This window comes from Pundamilia nyererei, unplaced genomic scaffold (assembly GCF_000239375.1).
Source record: "Pundamilia nyererei isolate P.nyererei 1_Seehausen unplaced genomic scaffold, PunNye1.0 scaffold00072, whole genome shotgun sequence".
NCBI classification, from domain to species: Eukaryota; Metazoa; Chordata; class Actinopteri; order Cichliformes; family Cichlidae; genus Pundamilia; species Pundamilia nyererei.
Window position 1 is genome coordinate 47,246 of NW_005187473.1, and position 11,884 is coordinate 59,129.

The 11,884-nt window shown below is 39.3% G+C and overlaps 2 protein-coding genes across 11 annotated transcripts in view; one reads left to right on the top strand and one right to left on the bottom strand.

Moving 5' to 3' along the window:
- The window catches only part of fxr1 (FMR1 autosomal homolog 1), a 15,294-nt gene extending 9,602 nt beyond the window's left edge, over positions 1-5,692 (top strand). Inside the window, exons 10-19 of one of the 10 annotated variants that reach the window (XM_005736921.2) lie at positions 142-251; positions 406-501; positions 1,118-1,249; positions 1,384-1,609; positions 1,819-1,912; positions 2,018-2,127; positions 2,398-2,604; positions 2,831-2,947; positions 3,560-3,642; positions 3,778-5,692. In XM_005736921.2, coding sequence (XP_005736978.1) covers positions 142-251; positions 406-501; positions 1,118-1,249; positions 1,384-1,609; positions 1,819-1,912; positions 2,018-2,127; positions 2,398-2,604; positions 2,831-2,947; positions 3,560-3,642; positions 3,778-3,966 — 1,364 coding nt within the window. In that variant the 3' untranslated portion in view covers positions 3,967-5,692. Of the gene's footprint in view, positions 1-141; positions 252-405; positions 502-1,117; positions 1,250-1,383; positions 1,610-1,818; positions 1,913-2,017; positions 2,128-2,394; positions 2,605-2,830; positions 2,948-3,559; positions 3,643-3,777 lie in introns of all 10 variants that reach the window. The other 9 variants (XM_013911814.1, XM_005736920.2, XM_005736922.2 and 6 more) reach the window with 9 other exon arrangements.
- A 1,073-nt stretch (positions 5,693-6,765) lies between these two features.
- dnajc19 (DnaJ (Hsp40) homolog, subfamily C, member 19) lies at positions 6,766-10,990 on the bottom strand. The gene is made up of 6 exons (XM_005736927.1): positions 10,843-10,990; positions 10,436-10,487; positions 8,441-8,514; positions 8,220-8,299; positions 7,930-8,000; positions 6,766-6,931 (listed from the first exon to the last, which is right to left on the bottom strand). The coding sequence occupies exons 1-6, from the start codon at positions 10,843-10,845 to the stop codon at positions 6,861-6,863; spliced, it is 351 nt and encodes a 116-aa protein (XP_005736984.1). The 5' UTR covers positions 10,846-10,990; the 3' UTR covers positions 6,766-6,860.
- Positions 10,991-11,884: the final 894 nt, after the last annotated feature.

Consider the following 11,884-nt stretch of genomic DNA (forward strand, 5'->3'; position numbering starts at 1 on the left):
TTCCTCAAAAATACAACTTGCCTAATAATTCTGCACTCCCTGTACTGTGCTTATATATCCTCAGTTTACTAGTGTCTCATCTTTTTGACCTAAGCTGCGACATCCCACCTTTTGATCCTTTTCTCTTTTCTTTGTCTTTAGGCAAAGTGATTGGTAAAAATGGTAAGGTCATCCAGGAGATAGTGGACAAGTCCGGTGTGGTGCGTGTCAGGATAGAAGGAGACAACGATACCAAGCAGCCCAGACAAGAAGTAAGCCTGCTACTGCGATGTGTTTACCCCCAACTGATAAAGCACTGATCACTATGACAGATGTTTAAAAGTCTATAGGAGTACAGAGCGTACAAACAGTGTCATTTAGTTGGACAGTCCCATATTAACATCTGTGTTGTGTTTTTTTGTTTTGTTGACACAGGGAATGGTCCCATTCACATTTGTCGGCACTAAGGAGAGCATTGGCAACGTTCAGGTCTTGTTGGAGTACCACATCTCTTACCTAAATGTACGAGCACCTTTGTGCGTGTGTCTGCGTGTTGCGTTTGCTAACCTTTTTCAAATGCTGCAATGTGAATTCCCAGCTATGTCAAGCTGCTTTTAATGTCCACTCTGGCACAAGACTAATGACACTGCCCGGCTTTTAGCATAGAAACAGCACACAATAAACATTGCTCAAGCAGGATTGCTTTTTGTATGTGCTTTGCAGATAGTGTTCTCAGATGTATTATTATAATTTCTTATATTTAATTTGATTTGAATATTAAGTGCAGAAGGATGGAAAATATGTTTGTATGCAGTAAATAGAAATAATATTAAAATGATTATATTACAATATTGTCAAAATATTTCATATTGGAGGCCGTTACTTTAGTTACAATGAAGCCTTCGTTTCCGTATTGATGAGCTGGATTTTAATTTACCACCAATTCAGTCTTTAGCAAGTAATCTTATATAAAAACGTAGTGCAGGATTCATAGATATGTGAAATTTGCTCTTCTGCAGTCTGTATTTTGCTGTGTATCCATTTTGCACCATGTGTATGTGTGGGTCCTGTGCTGTTTGCATGTTTTGTGCTGCGTTGGTGCTTCGTGTGTGCTTTGTTTTGCACCGTTTGTGTGTAGGACATGGTGGAGCTACTTGCAGAGGGCGCACAGCTAGCGGAAGAGCTGAGGCAGATTGTGGATTATACACAGGGAGGCAGCCTAGCAAGATTAAGAATAAACAACACAAGGCGAATTGGATGTGATGTAGATGTGTGTATGGTCATTATGCATGTGTGTGCCGTGATGACTATTTTAAAACAAAGCTCTCAGATTTGCATTTTTTATTTATTTAGTTTAGAACATACTGCTTTTTTTGTGTTATTTATCGTCTTCCTTTGCTCTAGGAGGTGGAGCAGCTTCGTCTGGAACGGATGCAGATTGACGAACAGTTGCGTCAGGTTACCCAGGGCCACCGACCAGTTGACAGGGACAGGGGAGAGAGGGGGGAGAGAGGAGGCGGGTATAATACAGAAAACAATGCCAATGCCTCCTCTACGTCCGTGCATGGCAGTCGCTCTTACAACAGCCGAGGGCGTGGACGCAGGGGCCACAACTACAGCACTGGATATGGTAGGCATCTCTAAAAATCAAACGCTATATGTGCAAAAAAATCACATATACAGTAAAATCATGCAGGAGGTCAAATGTTTGGATTGTTCGCACCTATAACAAGGTGTATAACTATCTCCTTCTTTCTCCCTCTTTGTTCTATCCTTTCTATGTGGGTTATTCTTTCTTTCTTTTCTTTTGTCTTCTCACACGTGTTTGGTTACACTCAGGCAACACCTCAGAGCAGTCCAACGCCTCTGAGACAGATTCTGAGCGCAAAGATGAGCTGAGTGACTGGTCTCTGGCTGGAGAAGATCATGAAAGGTGAGCTTACTGTGATCCATATATTGCATTATCTCACCAGTTTTTGACTAAACTGCTGGTTGCTGTTCTGTGTAATCAATTTCATTTGGTTTGGTGGACTTGCAGGGAGCGGGAGAGAGGCCCACGCCCACAGAGAGATGGCCGCAGAAGGCCAGGACCCGGCCGAGGAAGGGGAAGGGGACGTGGAGGAAGAGGAAGTTACAGCAACAGCTCTGGTAAAATTGATAATTCAAGGAAAGTAGGGACACTCTAATTTGTCTAGGGAGCTTGGAAAGAAAAGCGTCTGGACTTCTTTAAGTTTCCTTGAAGACGTTTCATCCAAGAAGCTTCTTCAGTTCTGGACTGAAGCTTTAAGTTTCCTTGAAACGTCTGGATGATGATTGGGAACCTTCACAGATATATTGACACTCTAAGTTATCATTTTCTTCTGTTAAAGTTCTGTTTGAAAGTTTTTGCCTATTAATCTGATCCTGTATGTGCAGCAGGGCCTCGAGACCATGAGGATAACCATCACTATGGAGCCTTGGAGGTAAACACAGAGACCGATCAGACAGCTGATACAGATGCTAGCGACTCCAACTTGCCTGCTAACCGCCGCAGAAGATCTCGGCGACGCAGAACAGACGAGGATACCACTCTGATTGATGGCATGAGCGAGTCAGACAACGCCTCTATGAGTGAAAATGGAACAGGTATGAACGTTACTAGATGTTTGTTGTTGTTGTTGTTGTCGTCTCACACAGTGTATTCAGGTTATACCGACTGCTGTTCTGAGCTGTCAGGACTGTGCAGCAGTGCATCATTTCTATTTTGAAACATAAAGGGCGTCAGTGCAGCTCAAAGTAGATCACAATTGTAGATCGCGATGTAAGTCCCTCCACCCCAATCCCTCTGTTTGTGATGACCTGACACCTTTAGATGACCAGGAAGCTAAACCTCAACGTCGTAATCGTAGCCGACGTCGCAGAAACCGTCTGCCTGAAGAGAGGCAGCCAGGTAACCAGGCAACTGGATCACCTAGTGTGCCCTCCTCCAGTGAGCACTCTGAATGACTTGACTAAAAAAACCTTGTGTTTGTTTGTGTTCCACCAACACCATGCTAAACACAAACTATGGAAAACTGAGCAGTCGTGTTCTTGGCTTTTGCTATTTGATTCAATATGGCTGATCAATACTGTAATATAGCATTTTCTAACAAGGTTTGGTACGTAGAAATATGAGTATGCATCTCTTTTTTAGCAGAAAACCTTTTTTTACCAATAACTTTGTCACAACTTGCTTTTGCTTTGTCATGCCGACATTAACAGCAATTAATAGTCTTGTTTGTGTGGTGTGTCATTGTAAATTGTTCTAACATATTTTGGTGTAATCTTGAATCTAAAATGCATAATTAGTAAAAAAGTTATTCTCAGACTGTGAGAAAGGGCACTTTTTCTTTAACTGTGTACACAGGTTTAATAGTAATTCACTTCACACTGCAAATGCTGCTGTTGTGTGTGTTTCACTAATCTACAAGAACTGTGAAGACGATACAATCCTGATGAAGTTTGGAATATCTGAAACAGATTTGTGCCTCTGCTCTGGTATGAAGGAGTCAGTCTTCATGTGCTTTCATAGTTTATTTTCTCTGTTGTTGTATTTGTGCAGTTACTGTGGCTGACTACATATCCAGGGCTGAGTCTCAGAGCAGACAGATGATTGAGAAGGACTCCCAGAAAAACAAGGATGTGGTCAGTACCTAGTTTACAATATCCTCACTTCTCGCTGCTTTAAAAGCCTGGCAGTCACTGGTGATTTAGTGTTCGTCATTCATTCGTCATTCTCTCTCACCCATCACACACTGTTTGTCCCACCTTTCTGTTTAGGGTCAGGTGGATGTCATCGCCGAACACAGCCCAAACTCTGCCGTGGCAACCACTAATGGTTCTAACGGTGCAGCCGATGGCGACGGCAACAATGGCACAAGAGCTCCCAGGTCTTCCACTGAGAAGTCCACTAAAGTCTCCTACAAGGAGGAATCTAACCCACAAGCTGTTGTTAATGGACTCTCCTAGTCAGGGCAAGGAAAATGGTTTCAAATATTTGAACTTCTAGAGCTGCACTTGATTGAATCTCCATGACTGGAGCAGCTTCAGAAGTGAACCATAACATTTAAAGCACTGTTTTCTCTCTCTCTTTTTTATTTTAGATTTTCCAAATATTTGTGACCTGTTCCGCTGTGCAAGTTTCAGAGGTCAGAACCTGAACCTCCCTTTTTACACCTGTTTTATCCAACTATTCATTTTACTTTTTTTTCTTTTTTTCTTTACAATAGTTCTTCCTGTATGAGCTTGCCAAAGATAGTCAAACACACATAAACTTACTGATGTGTACATGAACTGCTTTTCAGTCCTGTCTTCACTGAGAGCTCTGGGAGAGGCTGCACTGAGTACAGCGTTTATTAAATCAGACAGGGATTCCAGTCAAACCCATACTGTGGTATGAATGCAGCAGTCCTTTTTCTATTCGTAGAAACATCACAGCAGGGTTTTAAAAAGCCTTTTCCTAGTTGGATCCAGAAAAATGCTTCCATAAACTTATTTCAGGATGTAAATTAACTGATCTGCATGGGCAGTAGCACAGTGCAGATTGGCTTGTTGGAAACCCCAAGTATGTTTGACATAAACGTGATTAGCTGTCGTGCCTTGAGAGTAGATTCAACATGTCGTTGCCTGGCTCTGCATGCCATCTGAAATCCTTTCACCTGTTTCTGTGTTAGCCTTCATCTGCCACAGCGGAACCAGACACGGCGTCTCCATGTGCTAAATGTTCTCTTATGGTACTGCGGGAGGTGAAGGCAACCACTGAAACACCCCAAAAAGATTTTAGGGGCATCTTTTTAAAGTCAGGAGTGTCTGTTCTCGTTGTGGGGAGGGTGGGGATGAATCCAGTTATCCTTTATATATATATATAAATATATATATATAAATAAATATATCTGTTGAAGAATTTCACATTAGCTGCTTCCTGTTTTTCCAATATGCAACCACTTGGGTCACAGAAGAAATGCTTTTACATCGTGTCTGGAAAAGAAACTGTAGAAGAGTTGTTTTCTTTGCACTGAAACATAACCTTTCTTCTGTTTAAAACGTGATTGTAGTTGAGTCTGAAAACTGGCTTGTTACCGTTTAGTGCTGGACAGATATGTACCATCAGTGCTCGGCCACCTGGAAACATCTCATTCCTAAACATTGTTTCATTACGTACATCCCGAGTAATGCTTGATGCTGATACATTTTTTTCCCTCACTAGGAATTCAATAAAGTCACTTGAGTTTCTTTTAGGGTATTGTCCACTTTTATCTGCCCACTGTTGGGGAAAACAGAGCCCTGTAAAAACCGACCACTGCGGTGTTGAGATGTTTCCAGAAAACCTTGCCCAGGTGACGATGTCATTTTCATGGTTCTTCCACACTGGCTGGCTGGAAACTGGTCATGACTGTTCCACTAAGGAAGGAGATATATTTGGTTTATTTATTTTTAAGAAAATGTACAGTATTTAAAAAAACAAACAAAAACAATCTCTTCTGTTTTCTTGACACTAACATGCGATGCTTAGAGGTTTTCTTTTGGGACAAATTTGGACTACTGAGAGTTGTGACATCCCAAGTGTTTTTGTTGGGTCAACTACAGTAAAGTTTTTTTTGTTGTTTTTTTAAGGATCGTCTGGTTGGTTGATGTGCAATATGTTTTGTATGCAGGTGGTTCTTAAATAAACTTGATCTTTCGTGTAGATCTAAAACCCATCTCTGTGTCTTGCTTGTGACTGTTAGCTGTACACATACTTTTCAGGAATGCTGCGTCGCTGCATTGTGTGGAGATTCTGATTTGGATAGTGAATGTGACAATAACCTGTTTACTGATGTGTAAAGTATACTGGTGCAGTTCGAGTTTATTAAACAAGGTTTGTCTTTTTCAAAAACTGAGACATGACCCACATCATCTAACTCTTGACCAAGTTTATTGAAAAGTGTCTTGTTAGTTTTTGTATTATCCTGCAGCCAGAAAGATTATTAAATGTATGAATACAATGTAGGCATCCGTTACTAGCCATGATTTGTCTATGATAGCTGTGGTGTCTCTTTTACAAGTTAAAAACATGAAATGAGAAATAGGAAAAGTTGTGTCTTTGACTGAACGTAATGAAGTGTTTTCACCACAGATGGGATCCTGCAAACACACCCTCTTGGCTTCTGTGGAGTCACAGGCAGTTTCATGTTGCTAGGTTCACAGACTTAGAAGCTGTTGATTTGGTCACCACTCATGTTTCAGTATCCATCAGACAGAATTTCTTTTTCAGCATACAACCGGCTTCTTTTCACTGGCTAAGCTTCAAAACATTTCCATATGCAAATGCAAAATGTTTCACCTGCTTAAGTTGATTTAAACCACAAATCTGCTTTTGAGTGAATTAACCTGTTACATTGGAACATCACATAAGTGTAATTTCAGTAAGCACAGGAACATTTTTTAAGTTTCTGCTAATGCTAAAGTGTTCAAACCAACTAACATTTTACCACATTAACAACAGCGTGCTGTCGCTAAAAAAAGACATGCAACATAATATTCACATGTCCAAATGTATCTAGTAAAATCACAAGTAGAAAAACTGTCTTTGTTCTCTCACATAATGCATAATACTCAATGACTCCATTAAGTTTAGTAACTGCTTATGAGACATCTGTAGGTTGGACTAAGAAACACACTTCATGTGTGATCTTAAAAAACGCAAAACAATTTGAAGTTCTGTCAAATGGAAACCTCTTTATAGAATTTCACAAAGTCAATATAAACTGAGCAGTAATAATGGCAGGATTCTGGTCTGCACTTGTACAGTGTGATTTTATTTTTAGAACAATCAGTTAGAAAAACTTTCAAGTCAGTCAGTGCATGAATAAGCATCTCCATTTTTATTTCTTGGCCTGCCCGTCCATCAGATCCTTTGCTTCGTTTATCTTTGCTGCTAAGTAGGGAGATCCACCTGCAACACACACACACACACACACACACACACACACTTCACGTTGAACAACAAAACAGTTTCTTTTACTATGCAGGATGTTGACAATACACCTAAGACCTGTTAACAGACTTGCCACTCATGCGTAACAGCTCAGGACTACATTCTGAAGTTAAATGTTATGTAAACTTTATTTATACAGCACCTTTCACAGGTCAAAACCCACAAAGTGGGTAAATAAAAACAATAAAAACACAGAAGACAAAACGATAAAACAGCATACATATGACATCATACAGCCTAAAACTAGTTAAAAGCCAGTCTGAATAAGCGAGTCTCCAGCTGCTTGATTTTTTTGCATGATCAGCTTTTCATTGTAAATAAAGTGCAATTGTGAAACGTGGTCACCAATTTTTATGAAGGTTCTCGAGCCAGTGCAGTGTTTTCCAGAACAGAGCTGTGTCGGTTCTTCTGCAGTGATGCCTCAGACTTGTGTGCACAAATACCAGGAGGCTTGAAAGCTTTTAAAGTCTGAGAAGAACTTTATTCCTTGATTTTATTTTTTTGTTGACTGCAAACAAGTTTGAAACTATTTTATTGTTTTATACACCTTGATATATAATCCTAAAGCTGAACACCTCTCTGGACTTTGTGGACCTTGTATCATATTTGTACATTTGGCAGGACTATGTCTGAATGAACTTTTTATGCTTATTCTTTTGTAAAAATTCTGTTGCTCTGCTTTCAGTATACATGTCTCTGATTGTTCTGGTGCTTCAACGCAGCCATTTTTATCCAAATTTGCTGACAGCTACACTGGGAAGTCCCTGCTTGACTTATAAAGTTGACCACCGTTGTAGGCAAAGGCAAGTGAAGCCAGATAATGGAAAGATACTCTGAATATACTGAACTTTGTTCATAGTATTTTAGTAGTATTTTGTTTATTTTTTATTTTCACTAGATAACAGACTCATCAGAAAAATAGTCGGTCTTTGAGTAAGCACTAAGCTTTCTCTTACCTCTATCTGGATGGTTCAGGATCATCAGTTTTCTATGAGCTTCTCTGATCTTATTCTTGTTGGCTGTGGGACTGAAGACAGAATAGTGGTGCAACAGTAAATGTATGTAACAGTGAGTTATTATGAGTGATTAGTGGTGGTTGTTAAATGTGCTGCTGTAGTGGAGAGACTACAAACAACACAACAAGGTAGCCGTGCAGCACAAGACCAAACCTCTCTGAACCTGGAAGTATTGTAACATCACAGATAGACTAAGAATCAGTGCTGAGTGCTGATCAGCATCCACATACCTGACACCTAAAACCAGAGCAGCTTCTCTCTTTGTCATCTTTGGTTCAAATCCACCTCTATAGTAGCCTCCTCCAAATGCCTGAAACAATGTGTGCAGTCGAGGTTACGAGTTAGGAAAGAGAAAACTAAATGCAGACTGAATGCAAAGACCAACATGTGTCTGTGTTTTCTGCACATCGAACTGGCAGAGTTATCACAGCAAACACGGGTTCCTTCTTACAGTTTTAGGGAAGCTCTGAAGGGCCTGTTTCATCTGGGGTTCCATCTGCTTCATGGCCTGCATGGCATAGCGACCTGGTACATGAAAAAGATGAGACGTTTACAGTGATGGGCAAATCCACTTTATCTCAGATGACAAATCAATCTGTGGATTTGTCCCTTAAATGTTTTACTGTTAACACTGATGCGGTTTAGGGTTGGGCGCCGGTGCAACTAACAATACTTTTCCCACAATAATGCTACTATCACAGTACAACAATACAGATACAGTACTGACACTACAAGACAACCTGTAATATATGAAAATCTGAGAATATATTATCTAACAAAAAATCACCTAGACTCACCTAGCTTAACCGAACTACCAAAAAACATTTGTCTTACATCTTCAGTTTCTGCTTAATCATTTATTTGTTGAAAATCAATAAAAAGCCACATAACTTAGAAACTATGATTCTTACAAGTGTGTTGTGTACTGTAAACATATAGAGAGCGTTGTGTAAAGATTTAAAATATCATCACATTTGACCTCTGACCTTTTCTTTAAAGTCAAAGAATGTCAAACTTTCATCTTTTATCTGTAAAACTACTTCAAGTTCTACTACCTTTGTTTAGGACATGATACTGGTATATGGGGATTCTAAAAGTCACATCATAGTTTGCCTCCAAATATCATGTCACCTCTCCCCTCACTTTTACATTTCACGCCTGCCTTTCTTTCAAGTTTATTAATATTATACAATAAACTCCAGTTATTCATGTCCACCTATTTACAAATTAATACCTATAATCCATGTTTGTGGAATCAAAGTAAGCATGTCATGCCACCCTTATCTGATTTTTTCCTGCACTTCAAACTTCCTAAACTTTATATAATACTACTCCCTTAAAAGTAAATACTGCCCAGAGATTAAACGACGTTGGCAGAGGTTTGCACTCTCAGGTTTCTGTAATGTAAATGTTCTTCATAATTTAATATCTGCTTTGGAGGCGAGGAGCATTCGCATACTGTTAAATTAAACCTTAAACACAAGGTTTCATGTAGTTTCTGTCAACACACACAGGACTCGCCCTTGACCTACTGATAGATGACAAACAGAAAACCAACATAAACATGAAAGTTAAATCATTCAGTGGTTTTGGTTTTGAGTCAAAAAGAATCTGTTATGATATGGAACGGATTGAACAACAGTCTTCCAAAATATAATATTTATCATTTGTGATGATGGTGCTGCAAAACACCAACTATTATAACTGCAAGTCTATTAGTCAGACTGTAAATCTGTGTTTCACACCATCCTTCCTTCCCTTTAGATTAAATGCATTTACAAAGTGCTTCGCAGTCTACAAACATTTCTAACAAGGCTTTTTACTATACATACTATGCGTGGAAAGCTCTGTCACACTGCTGCTGCGCTGCCTGCAACATGTGTTGCATTTAGTCTGCATTGTGTGTTTAACCTTTTTCTATGTTAAGCATTAAAATTTGCTTTACTTTTGTTAAATATGCAGCTCTACTCTATATGTTTGTGATCAGTCACTCGCTCCCAAAACCGCCTCTTTTATGCGAGCGCTGTCATTGCTAGACCAGGAAATCCAGGGTCGAATTACTGAGTTGATATCTAGCTTAACCTGACCACTTAGCTAGATTGCCGATGTTGAGAGGTCTGACCACACAGTTATATTTTCTTCATTACATTATTTGTAAGACAGTTTAAGCCTCTTATTCCTGCTCGGGATAGTATATTAAGCAAAATGACACTATAAATGTGCAAAGTGCAAATAACACTATTAAAAAGTTGTCAAAAACATATGTAAATTTACAAAAATAGAACTACGTACAGCTATTTTTATGTCATCCATATATGTGTATGCATTTTGTTTAATAGTTTCCTTGCAATTCAAGTGCTTTGTACTGAAGTTCAATGTCCATGGTGCTGTACACTCGTGAAACCCTGTCTGACAAAGTTAACAACAAAATTTTCCAGTCACGGACCTGCAAATCCAGCTGCTGCCAGAGCCAGTCCCACTGCCACCATGGAGCTGGCCTGCGGAGGCAGAAAGGTGGAAATCAGAAAGCTTCATGACATTAGGGGATACAAAGCAAATCAGCAGACCAGTGACCGCGTTGGAGCTCGCTGCGAAACCCAAGCGGCGTGTTTACATTTGATTTAAACCTATCAATGGTCCAATTATCAGGCTAATAGTGACGTGCTGGTTAAAATAAGAAGAACACCAAACTTTAGCTTAGCTTGGTCCAGTCGTGTTGGGTCATATGCACGTTTAAGTAAAGCTAACACTAGCTTAGCTATTAAAAATAACGCCTTCAAACGCTATTTCCGTAGTCTCTCGAGCATGCAACCATTTTCACATTTCATGTGGTAAATCACGATTTCAACTTACCATGTTTCTGTGTTATGTTCCGTTTATGCTGAAGATTACGACCATAACTTTTGACCTCTCATGTTTTCGTGGCTCAGGCGTCCATGTGTTTATGCCGGAAATGAAAGAGAACTGTCGTAAACGCCGGGTAAACGCAACTCGCAGCTGTTTCCTTGGTTTCTAACGTTTGTGTTTATTCCTGGATAAATAAAAATTTGCGGGACAGTGTGAAAGTTATTTGACTTTATAAAACCATACAGTTAAAAGAAAAAAACACAGGTTAAACATTTTAAGGGAAACATTTTTTTAAAAGGGAAAAAAAATTGAAAATAATACTTTACCCAGTTTATGTCAATGAAAATATTCTGTTGTGATTCTAGGATGAGACAAGTACAAGTAGTGAATGTGCAAACTCGTGTTAATGCTTATGCAAGGTAGTTTATTAGTGTGACAGATACTTCTAATAATACTGTAAGAAATAGTGCAATTATACTTAATAGCTGTGATGAGGTGGTAGAAGAGCAGTGTTGATTATTTTATTCAGGTGTCTAATGGTCTTTGGGTAGAAGGTGTTTGAGAGTCGTTTAGTCCTCAATTTCAGACTCCTGTAGTGTGAATAGATGACGCTGTAGGTGATGTTAATTATGTTTTGGGCCCTCCCGATGATGCTGGTGCTATGAATCCCCTGTAGTAAAGGAAAGGTTACTCCTGAGATATACATTAAAAATTTTATCCCGCTGTAATGAACAGTGTAAATAAATAACCACTGTAATTCTGGTAGTAATCACACTTTCAGCTACACATGCATAAGAAAACAACAACAACAACAACAAAACCTTAAAGATCACAGATGCATACCTTTGTAATTTCTTTAATCTCTTCAGTCTTTTGATTTCATTTTCCCCTTTGAATATTGCCTCTAATGTTGGTCTTAGCTGTGTGTCCTTTCCCCTCCCATGCTACTCTTGGTCCTTTTCATGAATGCTGTTGGAAGTTGGAACCTGACATGAACCTTTTTGGCAGTGAGTTCAATTTTATTAGTTTCAAAAGCACATTTTAATTT